This window comes from Sinocyclocheilus grahami, unplaced genomic scaffold (assembly GCF_001515645.1).
Source record: "Sinocyclocheilus grahami isolate Dianchi unplaced genomic scaffold, SAMN03320097.WGS_v1.1 scaffold538.1, whole genome shotgun sequence".
NCBI classification, from domain to species: domain Eukaryota; kingdom Metazoa; phylum Chordata; class Actinopteri; order Cypriniformes; family Cyprinidae; genus Sinocyclocheilus; species Sinocyclocheilus grahami.
The window spans coordinates 261,950-287,086 of NW_015505717.1; the positions used below are offsets into that span (position 1 = coordinate 261,950).

At 34.5% G+C, this 25,137-nt stretch overlaps 1 protein-coding gene across 3 annotated transcripts in view; it reads right to left on the reverse strand.

The window, feature by feature from the left end:
• LOC107555568 (protein FAM65B-like) overlaps positions 1-25,137 on the reverse strand; it is an 81,502-nt gene that overhangs the window by 49,669 nt on the left and 6,696 nt on the right. For 2 of the 3 annotated variants that reach the window (XM_016238400.1, XM_016238405.1), the window contains exon 1: positions 13,995-14,073. The exons of the other annotated variant lie outside the window; for it this stretch is intronic. In XM_016238400.1, the coding sequence (XP_016093886.1) occupies positions 13,995-14,073 (79 nt within the window). Of the gene's footprint in view, positions 1-13,994; positions 14,074-25,137 lie in introns of those variants that run through there. 3 annotated transcript variants of the gene reach the window in all.

Below are 25,137 nucleotides of genomic sequence, written 5' to 3' on the forward strand. Positions count from 1 at the left end.
CAATGATTGACTTTGCTTAGACAGATGTGCAAGTTTTATTTGAATTGGAATGAATGGAACCAAAACAACAGAGTGTCACTGTATTAGTATGTTATTTTTAAGACAATGTGGGCAGATAAGAGATCAATTAGGAGGATTAATTATGCATGAAATCTCTCTCTCTTATCTTTTTATCCACAAAACACACAAATCTATTCCTTAAGCTGAAGTCTTTGCAGTAGGTGGAAGAAATGTGCCTTGCAGACACTGCTCTTTACAGCAGAATCAGCATGACCACATTAAAGTTTGAGCACCTGATTTAGGTACTTTTACTGTGAAAGCCACTTTACATCATGTCTCGTTCTTAAAGTCCCAGTCTTCCCACTGAGCTCATTGTGGTTAAACCTGACCTTGGTGGTACAACGCTCTCACATGGTGGGTGCAGTGTGATGTGTTGTATAATAGTCGGAGAGGCTGGGTGCATCCAGACAGGCTTGGACAGTGTAGCACAGACACCTCCACATGCATCCTCTCTCTCAGCTGCTGCTTGCCTCATCCTGTAATTATGGCTGTCATCAGCAGCCCTCGACAAGAAGCTATATTTACTGAAGCCCTTTACAAACAGTTCTCAGGCTTACAGGAGCCTGGTACAAAAGCAGAAGCTCTCTTCATTCACTTGCAACTGGTCTTAAACAGGTTAGTTGGTGAAATACGAATGAAAACAGAAGGTTAATTGAGTCGAATCAATATTCAATGAAGGAATGTGACGACACTCAAAAAAACAAAGATCTTATTCAGATAATCACTGACATTTATAGCGGCTGGAGTGGACATGCACTTAAACATAACAATCCACTCATTCTGTCATGTTCTGTATTGTAAATAGACAGAGTGAGCAGGGGCCCGCTTCAGAAAGGAGGTAAAAGGAAAACTCTGAGTATGTTAACCCTGAAATGAGGGAAACTCTGGGTTTTCCGTTTCAGAATGGGAGGTTTGTCAAACCCGAGAAAGCAGGGTAAGTCAAGCCCGTTTCTGAAAGACAGGTAACTTATTCATGAGTCAGTTACCATGGTAATTTACTCTGTGAACCTAACCTGGTCAGGAGCAGGTTTTCTTCGGTAAACCCAGGGTTTCTTTCGGTCTCCTCCCCCTTTTTAAAGCGCAAGCCATGTTTAAATACTTCATTCATTCATGCACACTGCAAAAATGCTTTTCTTACTTTCTAGTATTCTAGTATTTTTTCTTATTTCAAGTACAAATATCTAAAAATTCTTAAATCAATATGAATTTCCTATATAAGATATTTAGTCTTGTTTCCTGGGGGGGATCTAAATTAAGTGCATTTTACTTAAGTAAAATTATCTACCAGTGTGGTAATAAAATAATCTTAATGCAAATGGAAAACAAGATTATTCGGAGTGTCTATTACTAAGTGGAAATTTACAGTAGCTCTGCCCTCCAATGTCACACAAAGTTAAATACGACGCGCATGACTAATGACTTCGGTGATGTAGGCAGTAACGCGTTGGGCGTTAATAATGATAAAAGTATTTAGAATTTTAATAATTTACACTATGTTATTATTGCATCCTGTTAATGTACAACAATACTGAGGTGCAAATAATATGTAGCCTACTGTATCTGTCAGTATAAAGTATAAATAGCATCTAATTATTATTTACACTTATTGCAAAGAACTGCTACATTTACATGGTAAATAGAATATATCACAATTTTTTCACTAAGTGTAAATAGGATCTATCGCTAAGAAACTTACCCTATTGGCAGATCATTTGCAAAATAAGAAAAATTCACTTAAATTATTATTATTTTATTTAAATTTTTTGCGCATGGGATACCATGAAAATTAATAGACTATTAGTTCAATAACCTACCGTTCTGCCAGTTTTCACCTGTGATATTATAACAGTGATAAGAATTAGTAAGTAAGTATGCAGATGTCTTTTTGTCGGGTGCTGTTGCCATGGTGAATCGTAATAGCTCCATTGATCATGGCTTTTCATAGTCATGGTGCACGCGCTAAACTCCGAGTCAACCTACTCACAGAGTCGACTGAACTAACTCAATTCAGCTGTTCTGAACCCGAAAACTCAGAGTTTCCCATCTCAGAGTAAGTCAACTCAGAGTTCAAGTTTTAACTCAGAGTTGGTTGAACCTCCTTATTGAAACGGGCCCCAGGAATCATTCACACACGTTTGTACAGCTCTGTGCAGAAAACATGTCTCATCTCAGGTATTTGCCATCACTTCCATTGGGAGAGACAAACAGAAATAGGTAACATGCCACGGTCAAGAGGTTACGAAAAGCAGCTAGACAAGTGCAGCTGAAGATCAGTATGTCTGTGTGAAGCTGTCGATGGAATGATCCCTTTAACAATACAGAAATATTCTATTACTAGCTACGCAGCAACCTCTTAGATCTCCCTAGCAACCACATAACAATGCACTAAATGTACTTTTTTTTGCATGTTTTTTCATGTTGGTCACACTACAGTACATGACTTTATTTTTTTTATTTTTTTTTACAATATTAATATTACTAATATTTTAACAAAACTTCTTCACTGCCCCCACCCCCCATAATTTATGTCCCCCAAAAATATCATCAAAATGAATGTAATTAAATTAAAACATCATAGAATAGGTGTATTCAAGTCACTGTACTATGAATTACAATAAAACATTTATTGATGTATTTATATATATTTAAATTATATATATAATTTATATTTATTGATGTATTTATAGTAAGACAGAAAAATTATATTAAAAATATTTAAAACAAGCTAAAATGATTAACAAACAAGATATCTCTTATTTGAATTCTCCACCACAAGTTTTTGATTTTCCCCAAAATCAATATATATATATATATATATATATTTTTTATTTTTATTTTTTATTTAACTCAGAGTCAGTTACCATGGTAATTTACTCTGTGAACCTAACCTGGTCAGGAGCAGGTTTTCTTCGGTAAACCCAGGGTTTCTTTCGGTCTCCTCCCCCTTTTTAAAGCGCAAGCCATGTTTAAATACTTCATTCATTCATGCACACTGCAAAAATGCTTTTCTTACTTTCTAGTATTCTAGTATTTTTTCTTATTTCAAGTACAAATATCTAAAAATTCTTAAATCAATATGGATTCTCTATATAAGAACATTATATAAGATATTTAGTCTTGTTTCCTAGGGGGGTGGGGGTCTAAGTGCATTTTACTTAAGTAAAATCATCTGCCAGTGTGGTAATAAAAATTATCTTAATGCAAATAGAAAACAAGATTATTCGGAGTGTCTATTACTAAGTACAAATTTACAGTAGCGCCGCCCTCCAATGTCACACAAGGTTAAATACGACGGGCGAGAGTAACGGCTACAGTGGTGTAGGCAGTAACGCGTTGGGCGCGGAGAACTAGCTTGTGATGGGATTTACCGGGTTAAAATCCGGCATTTGCCGTGCTCGCTCTTCTCACTTTCAATATGAATTTCCTATATAAGATATTTAGTCTTGTTTCCTGGGGGGGATCTAAATTAAGTGCATTTTACTTAAGTAAAATTATCTGCCAGTGTGGTAATAAAATAATCTTAATGCAAATGGAAAACAAGATTATTCGGAGTGTCTATTACTAAGTGGAAATTTACAGTAGCTCTGCCCTCCAATGTCACACAAAGTTAAATACGACGCGCATGACTAATGACTTCGGTGATGTAGGCAGTAACGCGTTGGGCGTTAATAATGATAAAAGTATTTAGAATTTTAATAATTTACACTCTATGTTATTATTGCATCCTGTTAATGTACAACAATACTGAGGTGCAAATAGTATGTAGCCTACTGTATCTGTCAGTATAAAGTATAAATAGCATCTAATTATTATTTACACTTATTGCAAAGAACTGCTACATTTACATGGTAAATAGAATATATCACAATTTTTTCACTAAGTGTAAATAGGATCTATCGCTAAGAAACTTACCCTATTGGCAGATCATTTGCAAAATAAGAAAAATTCACTTAAATTATTATTATTTTATTTAAATTTTTTGCGCATGGGATACCATGAAAATTAATAGCCTATTAGTTCAATAACCTACCGTTCTGCCAGTTTTCACCTGTGATATTATAACAGTGATAAGAATTAGTAAGTAAGTATGCAGACGTCTTTTTGTCGGGTGCTGTTGCCATGGTGAATCGTAATAGCTCCATTGATCATGGCTTTTCATAGTCATGGTGCACGCGCTAAACTCCGAGTCAACCTACTCACAGAGTCGACTGAACTAACTCAATTCAGCTGTTCTGAACCCGAAAACTCAGAGTTTCCCATCTCAGAGTAAGTCAACTCAGAGTTCAAGTTTTAACTCAGAGTTGGTTGAACCTCCTTATTGAAACGGGCCCCAGGAATCATTCACACACGTTTGTACAGCTCTGTGCAGAAAACATGTCTCATCTCAGGTATTTGCCATCACTTCCATTGGGAGAGACAAACAGAAATAGGTAACATGCCACGGTCAAGAGGTTACGAAAAGCAGCTAGACAAGTGCAGCTGAAGATCAGTATGTCTGTGTGAAGCTGTCGATGGAATGATCCCTTTAACAATACAGAAATATTCTATTACTAGCTACGCAGCAACCTCTTAGATCTCCCTAGCAACCACATAACAATGCACTAAATGTACTTTTTTTTGCATGTTTTTTCATGTTGGTCACACTACAGTACATGACTTTATTTTTTATTTTTTTTTTTTTACAATATTAATATTACTAATATTTTAACAAACCTTCTTCACTGCCCCCACCCCCCATAATTTATGTCCCCCAAAAATATCATCAAAATGAATGTAATTAAATTAAAACATCATAGAATAGGTGTATTCAAGTCACTGTACTATGAATTACAATAAAACATTTATTGATGTATTTATATATATTTAAATTATATATATAATTTATATTTATTGATGTATTTATAGTAAGACAGAAAAATTATATTAAAAATATTTAAAACAAGCTAAAATGATTAACAAACAAGATATCTCTTATTTGAATTCTCCACCACAAGTTTTTGATTTTCCCCAAAATCAATATATATATATATATATATATATTTTTTATTTTTATTTTTTATTTATTTATTTTTTTTTATTATTATTATTATTGATGTATTTATATGTAGTAAGACAGAAAAATAATATTAAAAATATTTAAAAGTGTGATTTCTAGACATAGAAAAGCCATGTAAATTAATAAAATCAAAAAACTTTGTATTTTTTATAATGAATATAAATGTTTTGAAATAGTGAGCTAAAAATATTTTTAAAATCAAGTCAAAACAAACTCATTCAGTAAACTACAAACAACTTGAAAAGTCATGTAAATACCTTGGTTAAAAAGAATGGGAACCTCTTCTGGAATCCTGAAATTTAATTTAAAGAAACTATAAATATCGGGCCTACCGTTGGGGTCAAAAACATAGAGAACTAGCAGAAAGCACCCTATTGTAAGTTTTGCATGTGTATAGGAACCACTCAGATATTCTTGTGAGATGTATAAATCTAACTCTAAGTAAATTGTCAGGCCGTAAATTTCCCCTTAAACCCTTTGAAACTGCAGCACTGCAAAACTGTGTATATGTCATGATGTTTGAAGGTCTTCAGTAAGCCTGAGTTTTTAGATTATTGGCTGCTGTGCCCTGTGGCTAATCTCCTGCCTTTGGTCCTAATGACAGGCTCTGATGCAGATAGCAGCCCACAGTACCAAACCCACACAGCTGTCTGTAGACAGTCGGCCTCCAGGTGTTCGGTAAGCGCTGTCTGCATAATAGGTTTACCGTAAGACTGAGATCAGTTCTCATGGTAAATGACATAATAGAAAAAAAAATAAACTGAGGTACAGTGGTCCCAGATCAGTGGATCACATTTTCCAACTAAATGATGGTTCAGAGCAAACCAGGAAGTGTTTGTGCTCATCTGTCAACCTCTCCACATTGTGTGTTTTCACCCACCGTGCAGCACAAGAATTCAGTCGTAGACTCCTGTTTGGTCTAAAGTAGGTCAATGGAGGCCTCCGTCACGCGGTGGTGAGGAGAAAACAAACCGTAATGCACAACCCCCCACACAACAGTCATTGTACACATGACACCTGAATCTCTCATTGAGCTGTCTTTAAAAAAACACTACCATCGCTGCTCAAAGAAAGAGAACAGCAATCAGCAATTCCATGTTCTTTTGCTCTCACCCTGAGCCTTAACAGTTTGTTCTGTGCACTCCAGGGCATGTGTCCTGAGTCGCTATGACCAGGTCATGGCTGCTTCCTGCTGACACATTCGCCCTGAGCATCACACGCTACATGGATGGATAAACCTTATGCACGCAAGCTGCAGTGAGAGGGGCTAAAACCTCCAATCTGCATAAGCCTAAACCTAGCAACACACAAAAATTGATATTATTGTCAAAGTATGGCTGTAATTCTGAGGAAAAAATTACTGGGAATTTCAGAGCCAGCCTCAGGGTGTTCACACATGCCTCACATCTTGCCATAGTGTTGGGGGTAACTCATTACAAGTAATGTGAGTTACGTAAAGCAGATTACTTTTATAATTAATGAGTAAAGTAGCGCATTACATTTTAATTTACAAGAAAATATCTGAATTACTTTTTCAGATAAGTAACGCCAGTTACTTTGTTTTCCCATTTATTGACTGACAGCTCTGCTGTCCCCATGTTGAGAGAAATCAGGAGTAAGTGTGCGCTGTGTAAACATGATGTTACTGTAGTTCTAGACTAAATGTGAACACGCATTTACTCATCTCATTTGCACAAAAACAGATTCAGTATTCCTCAAAATGAATAAAAACAGTGATAAGCAAACTCAAAATATGATGTAATCCTGCAAAAATCCTTTATGCATTTAATCTAATTTTATTAACCAGTGACCTTCAGTGATCCAATTCAATTACTAATAAGCAAAAATGACTTTAGATAAACATAACGTTTGGTTTAAATTTTTTTTTTGTGATCAAGCTTTTTGAATTTACATTTCCTTCAGCCTGATGCTTATTCATTTCACTTTTGGTGTGAAAAGGCTTTTACATCAAAATAGAACTTTTTATATAAAAACAAATAAGCAAAACCAGCCCGGATGAGGAAAAGTAATGCAAAAGTAGCGTAATGTATTACATTCCATAAAAAGTAACTAACGCATTTAGTTACTTTTTTTTAGGGAGTAATGCAATATTGTAATGCAGTACTTTTAAAAGTGACTTTCCTCAACACTGCATTTCACTCTTTCACTCTCCAATAATTTCCAGTTACTTCTCTTCTATTCTATCAATAATTCTATCAAAAAGAAAGAATGCAAAAAAATCTTTTTTTTAATCATTATTTTTGTCTTGCAGTCAAATATATTCTCAATGTTGGCATGGAACAGAAGTTGTCTTTTCTTCCATGTTGTGACAAATAACCGAGTAAAACAGCTTCTCAAACAAGAAAAAATGTAGAGTAATTTAATTGTGGTAATTGGTAATTGTGTGGATCATTTTTGTTTGCTATTGCTGCAAAAGTGATAGGTTGCCCCACCCTTGCGCCAGTAAACAGAAAAGAGAAGAGATGTTGTTGCAAAGTTATTTTAATTAAAGATTACACAGGCACATGGATTTTAAAAAATGTATGATGTGCACGGATAAATCATTTATATAAACATTGCAATATTACATAAAAAAAGAACTGAATTTTTATTTCATGGTGACTTTAAAAAAGATACATTCACTTGAAAAGTATAAGTGCATAAGATATTAATCAGTTTTGTTATTTTAAGCAACATTGTTATTTTTCTTACTATTACTAACAAAAGCAGGCAAAATAATGTTTGTTAAATAATTAAATATTTGTTTGATAAAATAGTAAAAATATTTGCCTGTGTGATAAGAAGCCAATTCATTTTATTTGTATGCTTTGTATATTTTAAGATATTTTTACTGGGAAAAAAAGCAAAGAAAAAAATATATAAAACACTGATTAAGAAAAAGAAAAATGACTATAACTCAGGCTCCAGCCAATAGGGTAGTGTTCAATGATTAGTGTTTTTGTTTGTTTGTAAAGTTTGACAACTTTATTGCAGTGGCTTATTGCTTTTACAAATCAGAGCTAAACAGAAATATCATAAAAGGCCTGCAATATAAATTATTATATAATATAATATATTACAAAATATACCATAAAAGATCTGCAATAAACAATTTAATGTGTTAATAATAACAACAATAATAATAATACCGGTAGTTATTATTATTATTATCATTAATGATGATGATTATGATGATACTAATAATAATACATAAGTTCTTCCAGCAATAACATAGTCAGTTAGTCTAACTGAAGGTTATTTATAGATAATATGGAACCCAATACAACTTTGAACAAGACTCATCCAGTCAGATAACAGATTCAGTATTCCTCAAAATGAATAAAAACAGTGATAAGCAAATTCAAAATATGATGTAATCCTGCAAAAATCCTTTATGCATTTAATCTAATTTTATTAACCAGTGACCTTCAGTGATCCAATTCAATTACTAATAAGCAAAAATGACTTTAGATAAACATAACGTTTGGTTTAATTTTTTTTTTTTGTGATCAAGCTTTTTGAATTTACATTTCCTTCAGCCTGATGCTTATTCATTTCACTTTTGGTGTGAAAAGGCTTTTACATCAAAATAGAACTTTTTATATAAAAACAAATAAGCAAAACCAGCCCGGATGAGGAAAAGTAATGCAAAAGTAGCGTAATGTATTACATTCCATAAAAAGTAACTAACGCATTTAGTTACTTTTTTTTAGGGAGTAATGCAATATTGTAATGCAGTACTTTTAAAAGTGACTTTCCTCAACACTGCATTTCACTCTTTCACTCTCCAATAATTTCCAGTTACTTCTCTTCTATTCTATCAATAATTCTATCAAAAAGAAAGAATGCAAAAAAATCTTTTTTTTAATCATTATTTTTGTCTTGCAGTCAAATATATTCTCAATGTTGGCATGGAACAGAAGTTGTCTTTTCTTCCATGTTGTGACAAATAACCGAGTAAAACAGCTTCTCAAACAAGAAAAAATGTAGAGTAATTTAATTGTGGTAATTGGTAATTGTGTGGATCATTTTTGTTTGCTATTGCTGCAAAAGTGATAGGTTGCCCCACCCTTGCGCCAGTAAACAGAAAAGAGAAGAGATGTTGTTGCAAAGTTATTTTAATTAAAGATTACACAGGCACATGGATTTTAAAAAATGTATGATGTGCACGGATAAATCATTTATATAAACATTGCAATATTACATAAAAAAAGAACTGAATTTTTATTTCATGGTGACTTTAAAAAAGATACATTCACTTGAAAAGTATAAGTGCATAAGATATTAATCAGTTTTGTTATTTTAAGCAACATTGTTATTTTTCTTACTATTACTAACAAAAGCAGGCAAAATAATGTTTGTTAAATAATTAAATATTTGTTTGATAAAATAGTAAAAATATTTGCCTGTGTGATAAGAAGCCAATTCATTTTATTTGTATGCTTTGTATATTTTAAGATATTTTTACTGGGAAAAAAAGCAAAGAAAAAAATATATAAAACACTGATTAAGAAAAAGAAAAATGACTATAACTCAGGCTCCAGCCAATAGGGTAGTGTTCAATGATTAGTGTTTTTGTTTGTTTGTAAAGTTTGACAACTTTATTGCAGTGGCTTATTGCTTTTACAAATCAGAGCTAAACAGAAATATCATAAAAGGCCTGCAATATAAATTATTATATAATATAATATATTACAAAATATACCATAAAAGATCTGCAATAAACAATTTAATGTGTTAATAATAACAACAATAATAATAATACCGGTAGTTATTATTATTATTATCATTAATGATGATGATTATGATGATACTAATAATAATACATAAGTTCTTCCAGCAATAACATAGTCAGTTAGTCTAACTGAAGGTTATTTATAGATAATATGGAACCCAATACAACTTTGAACAAGACTCATCCAGTCAGATTTCAGACAGAGCAGTTTTATAATCTTATAATCAGTCCTATAATCAGTTTTATAATCTGTGGTGACTACTTTAATCTTGTTACTGTTAAAAGTGTCTGGTGTGGTGAATCAAACAGCTGTGTGAAATGATCAGAGCTACATCACTCACACATACTCTAAATCAGCCTCTGATAATGATAAGCCATCAGTTGATGCCCTTCATACAGCCGTTCAGAGCTACAATTGCTCCTACAAATTCTGCTTTGCTGACATAGACACTGACATCATAGTTATTCATTGGCAGCCTTGGACATGTAGCGCAGAGTGATGATGACTGAGCACATTGTGTAGAGATCACAGTGCCAGTTCTGCAGATAACATCTTTACCAACGGCTCAGTTAAAGCCAGACTACACTCGTAAGTCTCTCCTAGTGGCACCAACATCCTGCATGAATCAATACATGGAACAGCTCAGGGCTGAAATCAAATGCCACCACAGCAAGCTTTGCCGAAGCCCCTGAGGGGATACGGTTTCCCCAGCCTGAGTGCCATAGATCAGGGAGTGTACAAATGACTTGAAATCTGACTCTGACTTGATTTGATTGACAGAAAACATGATTAAATCCAGCTTAAATGCTGTTCTTACATGTACAGCAGCTTTTGCCACCTCACAATATCATTGCAACAATATTGCATGAGCACTAAGGCAATAATAAAGTTGCAAAGTCCTTTAAATGAAAATACATAAACAGTCTCAACTAATTACTTTTATGCTTTGGAAACAATTAAGGAGTACATTAAATGTAATACTGCAAAATCAATACAGTCATAATACCAACTGTAATTGTATATTGATAAAAAAAAGGAGAGAAGGAACGATCTGAAAAGTGAGGGTGACACATTATAAATCAGTCGCATGAATATTAATTAGGTGGCATAATATTAATTATGTGCCCAGTAGTTGTAATTGCTTTAGGTGGCAGACTGGTTAGTCATTGGGTTAGGCTTACATGGTATTGGAGACTAATGTAAATTAATTTTATTTACCAAGACTCCACTAGTCACCGTGACCCAGGTATTCTGAGGATATTCTCAGCAGTGCTCATATTTTATTGCTCCAGGATCAGAGAACAGACTTCACTCTCTACTCAAGGAGCTGTAGGCGGCCACATGAAAAACCCTCTTTGAATAACTCATGAAGCACATGCAAAAGAACACAAGTGTGTATTTTGTTTCCATAAAGTTGCCCGTACTCAAACACTTTGTGATCGAATTAGGTTAAAGGAAAAAAATAATAGGTGAACTGTAAAAGTTTTTGGAGAAAGTTTATGCTAGGCTGCAAGCTGGATGGTCTGTAGTGAACTGGAAATGATACGAGGGACTCTCATGAGATGGAGGTTAAATAATGGAAGATTAAAAAAATAAATTATTATTGAAAAAAAAAAGGTGTTTGTGGCAGAAATGTTCACATCTAAATATGGTCATTGCAATAGAGTCGCACCTTCCACAGATCATTTGCTATCACACTCAGGTCCAAGATGTAGATGAGTTTGTTTCTCTGTTTGACAAGATTTGGAGAAATTTAGCATTACATCACTTGCTCATCAATGGATCCTCTGCAGTGAATGGGTGCCTTCAGAATGAAAGTCCAAACAGCTGATGAAAAAGGTCACAATAAAAACAAAAGGATGGGTTTGAAGTGAAAAGCTGCGTGTTTGTTCATCATTTCGCTTCCAGCTAAAATGTGAGTCCTCTATCCAAAATAATGCTTTCTCCATTGAAAATGTTGTCTTGTCTGAATCTGGAGAGAAATATGTACAGATCAAGCACTGTTTACAAGCGAAAAACAGTCCAAAACAGTTCTAAACAAATATGTTGATGGATTTTGATGTGAGAGGACAAAAAGGGATGGACTTTTTCACTGGAGGAAGCAATACTGGTTATGGACTCGTATTTTGGCAAGAAGCAAGTGATGTAATGCTACATTTCTCCCAATCTGTTACAAGCAAGAAACAAACTGTACATCTTGGAAGCTCTGAGAGTGATTCATTTTAACCAAACTATTCCTTTAATGTTGTCATTATCATAGAGCATGAAATATTATCAAAATGTCAAAGGCAAAGCTGCCTTTTTAATACAATGAAAAAGGACAGAGATAATTTACTGTCAAATTCAGTTCCGATTTAGATTTTTATTTTAATTTTTACTCATTTAATATTATGTCCAGTTTATTAAACCAGGTTAGCTGGACACCAAGTCAGGAAGGTCTCCTAAAACTTGGTTTAAAGGACATAAATCTTTTTGGTTCATTTCAACATCTCAAATATCAGTAATGTATTTCTGCTGACAACTACTTCCTGCAACACAATAATATGTAGCATAAATCTTTGTATATTATCTTTAAATATATATACACAATATATCTCTAACTATTCCATATATCTGTTTTTCTGCATTTAACACATGCTTCTGCATTTGATAAACAATGATCTTGAAGAGCATGTGAGAGTGATGGGTAATAATGTCTAACACATTCACACAGTCTATAAATAAACACATTGCAACACATTTCCACCCAATCCAAATTCAGTCAGTTCAAACCCTTCAGGGAAAAGACAAAGATCTCGGTCATAATATACAGTCAGGGATTGAGTGAAATAACTTTCATACTATTCTTTCTCTCTCTATTCTCATACACAGACACAATCCTTCTCATAGAGACAGCAGGTCAATCTGAACATTTATTTCTTCAGTGCTGGATGGATGGAGATGACAACATGTTTAAGACAGCATATCACAGACAAAGCAGTGGACATCTGCCAGAATTGAAACAGGATTTAAAATGACAACTTTACCAATGAAGTGATTTTTATATGGGATGTTCATTGTTCAGTTAACAAGTTAGATTTTTCACAGCCTTTGATGCTAATGTAAACCCTTTAAACACCGAATAAGCAACAAAACAGGAATTATTTTGGCAATGTTGTCCAAAAACCCAAATGCTTTTAAATTCTCCCACTACTCTCTACCATTCAAAAGTTTGAGATTGGTATTTTTTTAAAGAAAGGATGCATTAAACTGATCAAAAGTCGTAGTAAAGACATTTATATTGTTACAAAAGATTTCTATTTCAAATAAATGCTGTTCTTTTAAACTTATATTGCAATTTGCACAGAAATATTAAGCAGCTGTTTTCAAAATTGAGAACAGTAAGTGATGTTTCTCAAGCACCAGATCAGTATATTAGAATGATATCTGGAGGATAATCTGGAGTAAAATTCAGTTTACCATCACAGGGATAAATTACATTTTAAATATATTAAAACACAAAACAGTTATTTTAAATTGTAATAATATTTCACAATATTACATGCAGTTTTCTCCTCACTTAAGCACTAATTAGTTGTGCTCTTCTTTGGCAACATTTCTAATGCTCATGCACTATAGAAATTCACATTACATTCATCTGCTTGAAACTCCATTTACATAAAAAGAGAATGTCAATCTTATCTGTTTGTGCTGCTCAAAAGAGTCATTTAGGAGTAACCATACAGTAAATGCTCTACAGAATGTTTGCAGGATCTACAAAATTCTTACAGTATGTTAATTCATGCAAATATCATAAACGGGAAATTACTGCCCTCCAGAAGATCAACAAGCATCCTGTTTCTCCGCTTTGGCATATCAAACAGCAGATATCTCTTAAAGAAACATGTCTGATCATGTACTACCTTCTAAAATGCCAAACGGCTGCGGTGTTTCAGTTTTACATGTGCAGCTGTACAGCTACATGCTCACCCGAGTTATCAAACAGATCTACTAATGTACTTCAACACAACCAGGAGTTATACAAGAACGCCCACTCAACACAGTCGCTATTATGCTAAGATAAGACACATAAAAACTACATCTCCACAGGATTCACTCACAACCATGGCCTAAACTTCCCACCTGTCCCAGCGTGAACCTACCGTAATCATCAAAGACATCCTCTGCCTCCTCACACATCAGTTCATTTAGGTCATCCTTTGTGATGTCAGAAAAGGCCATTCCGTCTTATCCTCTCTTTCACTTAAGTGTCGGAGCAGTAACTATACTGTGAAATTAAATCAGCGTTTGGACTGTCTCCCCCCCCCCAGGTGAACGTGAAGCCCTGAGCAGAGAGGCGAGAGGCAGTGAACCGCTCTGAGCTTCTACTCAATGCACCGAGGCGAGTGTGAGTGTGTGTGGGAGCCCACACCATCCAGGCCAAGTTTCATCAACAGGATGATTTCATAATCTCCTGTGTGAGTGTCAGAATGAGGGAGATGTGTATGTGTGTGTGGTAAATATGCCAAGCGTAATGTGTTGAGCGGAGGTCGGGCCGAAGCATCTTGAGAGCCAAACCCTGTGGAGTATTCATCTTGAAATATTACTAACAATATAAAAAGTTATTCATACGTTTATTTTATAAAAATCATTATTGGTTTCACAGCAAAAAGACAACCTGAAGGTGGATATTTTTATAATTATACTAAAAGGCTTTTAACTAAGCAAAGTTGTGAACATGTTGATCATTTAGAGGCCTTATCAAATCATTTAAAAACGGGTCATATGATGTTGCTAAAACATAAAAGAACATTATTTTGTGTATTTGGTGTAATGAAATGTGTTTATGCGGTTTAAGGTTAAAAAACACATTATTTTCCACATACTGTACATTATTGTTTCTCCTCTATGCCCCGCCTTTTTGAAAGCTCATCGTTCTGAAAAGCGAGGTGTGCTCTGATTGGCCAGCTATCCAGTGCGTTGTGATTGGCCGAATTCCTCAAGCGTGTGACGGAAATGTTACGCCCCTTACCATATTGTGATGCCTGCAGCAACCAAGGTTTTTTTTATTTTTTTTTATTGAACAGTATCAATTTACACATTTACACACATGCATATGACAAAATATACACTTTACCAATCACATCTCCATCATACATAAATGTCCATGTGTGTGTGTATATATATATATATATATATATATATACATATACATACAATAACAACAAACAAAACAAACATTCTTTAAACATTTCAAGGGGTTGCAAGGAGGAAAAAAAGGTACAAAATCTTACCAGTCTTAAAAGGAAAGAGACTCATACATGGTTTTATACAATTCCCCAAGGGATTGATTATCTTTGGATAAATGTTTTAAAGATTCAAAGTATTTTTTACATTCATTTTTGTAAAAAAAAATTTAAAGAGGGTTTTGTGGCAACCACATGTGACTCTGCTTCGTCCACGGTGAAAGCCAATCTGGCGATCCACAGCGCGAAGTTGATGTATTTCCTCAGCGACCAGCACAGATCAGCTCCAGGCATGACGAATCAGATATCGTTCTCTTTTGGAAGGCCAAACAAAGTAGTTTTGCTTTCACAACAAAGCACACAGCGCCTTCAGGACATGGCAACAACAATACTACAGCGAGAATAAAAGTTACTCCTTCTTTCTTTGCGTGAACATTTGGGCGGCGTCATGCAAATCTTCCCACATAGTGAGGTATATATGTGGGGGCGTGTTAGAACGAGCCGTTTTAGGTAGGTGTGGCTGACTCTTAACTCTTATAAAGAATATCTCTTTGGATTTGAGACTTTAGTCTTTGCAACTTTACAGATCTTCTTTATGCACCAAGAGCTTGTAACACTCCAAAGAGAAAGGAAAAATTTTAATCGCATCATATGACCGCTTTAAACTGGCATATCAAATATGATGTAGGCTTTATAGGGTTAAGGTGAATCACTTACAAGTTTCTGTCATGTTCTACACATCTTAAGTCTTTCTGAAATAGTAACTAGGCTGCAGTAGATTTAAGTCTTTCTCTTTAATTTTGGTGTGCCTCCGATGAAAGCTCTGTGGAACTGACCTAATGACAATCTCATTAACGGAGGGGTCAGCTCACACACTCACAGTCGTATAACAGCAATTATTCACTTACATGTCCTAAATAGAGGAACCAAAATAGATCCACCCACACTTGTCACGTTTCCAGGAAACATTCTGATGCTTGCTCCATCCTTTCACAACTAGTGGTGTTTGCTAAGGCAAGAATCACTATTATTATTATTTTTATTATTCAAATGAAGAGTATTAACAGTATTAAACTGTGAAATGTAAGTCATCCTGAGCAGTTGGTGCTATATGGACATGAAGGAGTCATCAAATTATGCTTTTCCAAACAACCAGACTTATGCTTCTCACCTGGTGGACAATAAAGTCTCACCTGACATCAAATACATTCTATTAGCAAAAACGTATTTTAAATGAGGAAGCCATAACTAGCGAACACCTCCTAGAACTGCCTACCTATACCTACTTTATGTAATTAAATAAAACATTTACATTAGGCTACCTACCACCTATAACTACATACCACCTACTACACCAACTAACCTGGTATAAACTAATTAACTGAAAGAAAATTGAACCAGAATTTGAAGAAATCATGTCTGTTAAAAAAACAACTCTATTTTTAAATTACAAAACAGAGATTTTGTATGTTTTGTATGATTTTGTACAAACACAACAAACCTTATTTACTAATAATTTCTTATTTATGTGCACGAAAAATGTTCTTACACAACTTTTCGCTTGATTACCGATTGATTTTCACTTGATTACTGCCAGTAGCCTAACAGGCCTAATAATAAGTGGCATACGCGCATAAATTTGTTCCTACCTTCGTTGAAATGTTGATGAATTCAAATGATTCCAAATGATCTACTAATTTGCATGAAATTTGCCAAATCATATCCATATAAGGCCTTTCTGTACCACCTCACGTCCCTCTCAGTCCAGCTCACTAGTGGTGTCTTGTGTGAGTGCACTCGCATGGCGATAAGTGAAATAAACCTATTGTTCGGTAAAACGTTTCAAAGCACTACGACTTCTATAAACATGTTTCTTATAAAAATGAATCATAATGAGATGGGTCAGGTCTAGTTTTCTTCATATGGTTAAAGTTTATTCTTGTAAACAGCTAGTTGCAATCCCCAGAAGGCTCCCTGACTCTACAGCAATGCAACTAAAATTCACTAATATTAGGTAAAGATTGATGAGTGTATTGTGTTTGGTTTGAGATAGACTGGCTCGCCCCTGCATGGTCTAAAGTCTCCTGATGGTGCCTTTCAGGTTTCTGCGCACGAATAATGAAGGACAAGAGAGTAATAAGACCCCTGAAATAGCCAGGAGGAACCGTTCTCTAGACCAGACCACACACAATAAGCCTGGCTACAACTAACATCAGTGTGAACCTCAAATCTAATGAAAAAATTCTGTTAAAATGCTTCTCATGCAGTGTACATATTAGTACCTTTTGAAAGGGCACAGGTTTTCTGAGGTTAAATAACCATGTGTATAAGAATAAACATGTTTTAAATCAGATGAGCAGTTATTTAAAGTATATGTTCTTTTAAATCTTTAAAGCATATCTCATCTATACTGTACATAAAATGAAATGTACAAATTCCACAATAAAACAGTCATTGCCTAGTATTTATTTTCATTGTCTGTTATAGATTTAAAAATGAAGTCTTTTATGTCAATACAGGCTCATCAACAGTCTGTCCTGTCGTAATTATGTTAGCTGTTAGTCATACCACTGAGAATGAGCAGCTATCACACACACACACACACACACACACACACCTGCTGTTATCAGCACATCCCACACACCACAGGCTGCCCTGGGTAAAAACAAGAAACACACTGTATGAAAAATATCAAACAAAAGTCTTTGGGAAGCCGGAAAGTAATCTGCACAATAGCTCCACAGATATTGATAGTTTGTTAAACAGTTTAATAGAGAAGCTGAAATCCATTTCTACAGTGATTCTACTGCGTTTATTTTATAGGAACATTTTAGTGTCTATTGCCATAAAGTTCACATTTTATTACTTTTAAAAGTGGTACTTGAGGCCCACTCAGTGAAGCCATTCACTAATATATCTAATCTTTAGACCAAGTCTGCAAAAGCACATTACGTGTTTTAAACTAAGTTTGCAAATTGTTAAACAAACTTTTTGCTAAACCCTAAACACAGTTCTCTACGTTACTCGCATCATTCAAAACTCGCAGCTCTTTTGTTTCATTTGGGAAACACTGCCATTTAAATGCCACACTCAATTACTGATGACCTACAGCCGGTGATCATGTGCGAAAAACACTTAGACATTATTTGTTCACTTAGAAATCAAAACAGTGCTTTGAGAAAGAAATTATTTTTACCCTCTTGCATTTCTTTTTGCAGTGTGTATATACTGTATATATATATATATATATATATATATATGTGTGTGTGTGTGTGTGTATATATACAGTGGGGAAAAAAAGTATTTAGTCAGCCACCAATTGTCCAATTGTTCCCACTTAAAAAGATGAGAGAGGCCTGTAATTTTCAATATATGTGTGTATATACAGTACATACACACACACACAAACACACACACACACACATATATATATATAACGCTTTATACAATATAGATTGTTTCACCACAGTTTCACAATAGTATCAAATTCAAATTCTGCTGTAAAGCAGCTCTAACAAGTCAATAGTGTCGTTATACAGCTCAAATCAGTTCAGTATTGATTCAGTTCAGTTGCATCACTCCTGTGCACTCCACTGCACTCTGAGCAAGCAAAAGACACACAAGAGTAGTGTTTTACTTTTTTCACATCTGTGTGTAGTTTGGCATGTATGTGGCTAATTATTTTTTGTTTGTGTGTGGAGTTACTACACAAAACGACCATTTTTAGAAGAGTTCAACACAAATTTCATATATTTTCTTTGAAGTGGTTAATACCATGTTAATGCCAATTGCATGTTGCTATAAGCTATTTTACTAAATGACTACTGTAGTAAATAAAACAAGTAACTAGCAAAAATGCCTCCGAACATACAGGTAAACTCCTATTTAGTTTGATATTGTTCATAAATAATCATGTGTGTTAAGCTGCCAACATCCTCATAACACTCCCACTACAATTGAGTATTTATTTATAAAATCTTCTTATTCAAAAAACTTTAAAGTACTCACATCACCTTTAGAACTAACTTCTCAAGAGTTCAATCCATATGTCATTTAAAAGTGAGTCAGATAAAAGGATTCTGGGTTTTGTTCTTGATTTGGTATCAGTGCCAAGAACTGCATGAGTGCTGATGATGTGAATAATCTGAATTCTCGTCAATTATAGCTTAACAATGTGCTTTACTTATGCTAGAATGTGTAACCTCTTTTAGATGGCACATGCTGTACTAAGACTCAAAGATGGTCAAATAAGGAAGGATGTTGAAATAAGCTGAGGAAATTCACTTATTGTACCACTTTGTTCATTTCTTTTCATATACAGTATATATTATAATATCAGCATCTACTAAGAACTGCTGCTTTGCCAGAAAGACAATAAGAAACTTACTGCAATAAAAGGTGATTAATGATCTGGCATATAGTAGACTGTACACAAACATCATGCTATTCTTACAGTGACAAGTCGAGGTCTCACTAATGCTGCTTCATAAAAGTGGTTGAATATGGCCGGTCTGCCTATAATGCTTGCTGAGTCTGTTTGCAGATTTATTCTGAGGAAATGTTGGAGGAAGGTCAGGGAATGTAAATTAAATAAGTTTTCAAGAACAGCTAACACTGTTTGTCCAAAATAACAGTAGATGACAGATAGTTTTCCTTCCTAAAAGCTCTTCATGACTGTATTTCATGTCAGGGTCACCAGCGTAACCATAAGTGAAGGAGTGTTGTTTTATTTCAGCTTTTAATCTCTCAGTGACCCAAAGCCACTTTGCAAAGCCCCACTGTTTACTCAGAAGGCATGACAAACAGTTTTACTGAACCACACCCTGTGCCAGTTTCAATATAACTTCTGTTTTTACCACTAAACTATTTTTCATATCCCCAAGGGCTTTTAAAGGACAAATGCAAAAAGTGAGTCAAAAACATACTTTATTCTATGAAACTGAAACCATAATTTTCACAAATTTCATATATTTTCTTTGAAGTGGTTAATACCATGTTAATGCCAATTTCATGTTGCTATAAGCTATTTTACTAAATTACTACTGTAGTAAATAAAACAAGTAACTAGCAAAAATGCCTCCGAACATACAGGTAAACTCCTATTTAGTTTGATATTGTTCATAAATAATCGTGTGTTAAGCTGCCAACATCCTCATAACGCTCCCACTACAATTGAGTATTTATTTATAAAATCTTCTTATTCAAATTACTTTGTGGTCATGAAATCAGCAATTTGTTGCACTTTAATTAATTACTGATAAACATTATGGGAGGTGGATATAATTAAAGGGACATTTAAGCAACAAAATAACATAATCTTTATGAGCAGGACAGGCTATGGGTGGAGAAGCTTCTGTGGTTTGCATCACATCCGTTCCCACACAAACAGGTGACCAGAGAGAAGGGTTGTGTTTGCAACAGGGGGTGGAGAGAGAAAGAAAGAGGGAAGGAAGAGAGCCACACCTTCCAGATATCTCTAGCATGTTGATGTTGGTTAAGAGATATATTGGTCATGCCTTAGTTGTGTCAGAAGTTCACACGTTTACCACTTCCTGAAAAAACAAGCAATACATGGACAGCTAAAAAAGTGAAATGGTAGACATGGGGTAAAATTACAACAAAATTGAAGTAATGTTGGTCAAACCAATAAGATCTCCATTAGACTTATTAGTAACACATGATCTGTTAATGCCTGCCCATATGCCTTGACAAATTGGAACAGTGTTAGTGGTATTGTATGGCTGATGATATAGTATAGTATTTTGTGTATGTAAGGGAGACAAAGAGACAGAGAGAGAAAGGGTGGTAAAAAAATGTGAATGGGCCTTTTCTGTTGAGCAAACTAAGTACAACAGTTGAATAAAAAATAACTATGGCAAACCATATATCTAAAATAACTATTGTTCATATTAAATGACAAAAAAGACAACAAATATTTAAATAGTAGATGTATTATTATTATATTTATTTTATTTAAATATTTTTAATAATGATTAATTATTTATTATAATTTAAATTCTTGGTTTGCTATTGGTGACAATACTTGCTAACTACTAACCAACAAAATAAATAAATATTATAAATATTCAATAAATATAAATATTAGTGATTGGTTTGCTATTTGGTGGGATTACCAAAACAAAGAAACAAACATAAATAAATGTAATTTAATATTTAAATATAAATATTGGTGATTGGTGTTTGGTTTGCTATTGGTGAGATTACAAAATTAAATAAATATCTGAATATTAATATTGTATATAAAAATTAGTGATTGGTTTGCTATTGAAGAGTAGATAGATAGATAGATAGATAGATAGATAGATAGATAGATAGATAGATAGATAGATAGATAGATAGATAGATAGATTTAAAATATTTATTTATTTATTAATGTTATTTTAGTGAAAAATAATTCTAAATTAATTATTCTCTTTATCCCTGAACATGCTGAGAACTGCTTGGTGCTGGGCTCTTAGTTTTCCATCCTACTACTGAGTGTGAGATTCCCATATGGAGTTCCAGAACTCCAGACAAGGAGCTCTTTTCCAGTTTATCTACATGAGAATGATCTTTCCTAGCATGCCTGGCAAGGCTGTCACCCTCTGCTCATTCAGCCTAGCCAACCGAGGGATCTTGGCATTCCTCAGTGGGCCCACATCCTGCTTTTAAAACAACGATGAGCCATGGTAACATCCCAGAATCCATCAACACCAACCCCAATCCCCTAGGCCTCACAGACTAGAGTGCTCTTGAAAACCCCGGGACCCCTCATTTAGGATTGCACAATGTTGTTGTCCCATCTGTTCCAGTAATGTGTACCTGTTGGGAAGCTACTTTTGTAATACAACATAATGTTAAATGAGGCATCATCACCCTATTGGTACATGATTTACGGGCTTCACATGTGTCAGAGTTGTTTTGTAATCATTCCTGCGGGCTGCTGCTGGTTTCTTTAGGACTGAATTTATTAGAATGACTCATTTGTGATTGTCAGCTTTTTGGAGACAAAATGAAACTGGTAAAGACACAGCATTCTGCCATCTGTTGTCTGGCAAATAAGGTTACCACTGATAAATATTCATCAAACATGCTTCCAAAAACTGTGTAAAACGATTTTTTACATTAAATAACATTCACTTAAATGAAATTACAGTGTTATGGATGGTTGCTATGCAGTTGCTAATATCAGTGTTGTTATTGTTAACTAAAACTATTAAAATGGTTGTATCTATTTTATTTCAGCTTTATTTGAAATAAAGCTGAAATAAAAAAATATATAAATATTATATAACCTTAAAAATATATAAAAATAAACGTATAAAAATCACAAAAGCGCATGAACAAAATCACTAAAAACCTAAACTAAAATATAAAAATAACAATTGAATAAAAACATGAATAAATACTGTAAGGGTATATACAAAATACTAAAATAACACTGGCTAACATGTTCTAAGTACTTGGCATGTTGCCCAAGTATTTGCTATTTTACATTTGGCTTGGGTCCCTCCTTCACTGGAAGCCATGGGATTTTTTTCCATATTATAACCTAAATCCAATCACGTAAAAAAGGAAGAGCTCACTTTTTCCTCGACAAGCCACACAAATGGTATTATGGACATTGAGTTACATGAAGTGAGTTACATGCTGAAATTGAATACTTTTGGGTTAATGGTGTATTGAATCGTTAACCCTGAGTATCCACCCCTAATTAACTCCATCAAATGACCTCCCTGTTAACAAGAACTCTGCAGAATATCTGCTGTTTCATTTCAAGCTGATTCTTTCAACATTAGCTTCTGAAAAACAATCTAAAAACCCCTGAATCATTCTAAAGATGTTCATGAATTGACTGAAACTAGAATACTTCATTATACACAAAGGTCACTCTAACATTAAGAAAAATTGAATGAAAAAAGCAGTAAACAAGGACCCTTGTTTCTTAAATGTTGTTAAACCTGGTGCACTCATGCTGCACACAGGCACATCAATTCCTTTCCAGCAGGGGCCACTCAGGATTACTGACATTGTGATCAAAGACTGTGAGAGGACCCGCTATGGTTGATGGTGCTGTGACCCTGTTCGAGGGCCCTTACCTTCATCATCATGCATGAATGGCCCATATTATTTTCTAATATCAGGGCCATGTGGTCATTATGGTCTTGGGTAACTATCAGTAACATCCCTGGATGTCTAAATGCCTCATGTAATATCTTTCAAAGTAGAGCCAGAGGGTGGAAGATGGTGCAAATCAAGAGAAGGAAATGAAACAGCAAGAGGAGTGTGAATGAATCACATCTCTGCAACCTAAACCTCTCTGAGGTGCGTAACCTCCATATGAAGGATCCTCTATTAGCTCCGGAGAGGTGTGTTGCCATGGAGTGGGAAGATGCTGCTCTGCCTCCAAAGCTTATAGTTATGCAATAAATGTAGAAAAAGAAAGGAAGCCAAAAGCAGAAGATAAAGCAAAACCAAACACATAGGTCTCAAAATTAGATTTAATCTGTTTAATGAAAAGATCCTCAAAGAGTCCTCAAGATCATGCATAACTGTCAATTCAAATCAAATCAAGCATCAACTGCATAACTTGTATTTCCATAACTTAAGTTATAGTAAGTTCAATACTGTAAGCACAGATTACCATAAACACGGGGCTGCAGTATCATTGCAAATATTCAGACCAACAGCATAATGCGAATGTAATTTTATACAACAGTTAGATAAACAAGTAGTTAATATTGAGTAACTTACATACTACACACAGTATTGCCATTTACTTTTTTAATTTCCGCTCCACCTTCGAAAATTCTTCAAAACAAAGCCACAGCAGAACCACTCGTGTCTCTGAGCAACACAGAGTAGTTGTTTCATTCCTGAAGTGTTTTTGAACTAATCCTTTGAACGAATGATTAAATGACTTAATCCATAAAAACAGTTATGGTGTTCAAAACGGCATACTAGCATACTACTTTTACTATTTCTGCCATATTTCCTGTATTTGGCCCAAGTGTGTAGAACATTTGATTACCTGTGCTTTATTTACACATTTTGAATTTCAATACTTTGCACTTTAAAACAAACTTCTAAATGTCTGCTCAGTAGCTTCTGTGTAACAGAGTACAGATTATTATTTGTGGTGCTTCTAATTAAATGATAAAAATCAGTTGCAAACATTTTACATAATACACTCACCTCTGTACCAACAAAATGCACAACACTTTTTGTTTTACTTCCAAATGATCTGTAATATCTCATTAATTTTAATTTATACTGGAAGGTTTTCTTCAACATCATGCAATTTCGGAGCACAAGACTGCAAGTGTGGGTCTTGGGACAGGCCCACATTGCAGAGTAAGAGTAAGTTATTACGCTCTTACAAATATAGCTACTCACTTGTTTATAATTTATATAATATAATTTAATAAATGTATATTAATGATTCTCAAAATGAAACTATAAAAAAACACTTACATTGTCAATAACTGTGAAAACGTCATCACAGTCAATGAAAACAGTTCATACACAAAATGACACAGTGGCACAAACAGTGAAACGTCGTTGTGCTGTTGGAACTTTGCTCAGCCAATCAAATTCGAGAACCGTAACAAACTGTTGTATAATACTATTTAGTGCTTCCTTTTCCATTGCACTCAAAATTACCAAAAATATGCCCTTGTTACAGACAGGAAGCTTTCTTCATTTCCTCGATGACCACTAACATGTTTGTGGGCAACAAGTGCAATCTTCACATTGCAAAATGTTGTTTTCTCTGAAAGTGACAGGCTTTAGTGAATCACCCTCTTAAGTGCAATCTAACCTTACAGTGTGGAGACTGAAGTATTCAAACCTAACACTTTGAATATTGATATGACAACAATGACTCTTAGCAACACCACAGACTGCTTTGCGGCATGTTTAATGTTCAGCCGTCCTCTCTCTGGAGGGTTCTTGTGCCTCATTGTTAGGCCTCTCAGATGGCAATATTAAGTAACAGTCATTGTTAGCGCGCTAGTGTTAAACAGTCGGCTGCCATGTGCCAGTACACTAGGCTGCATGA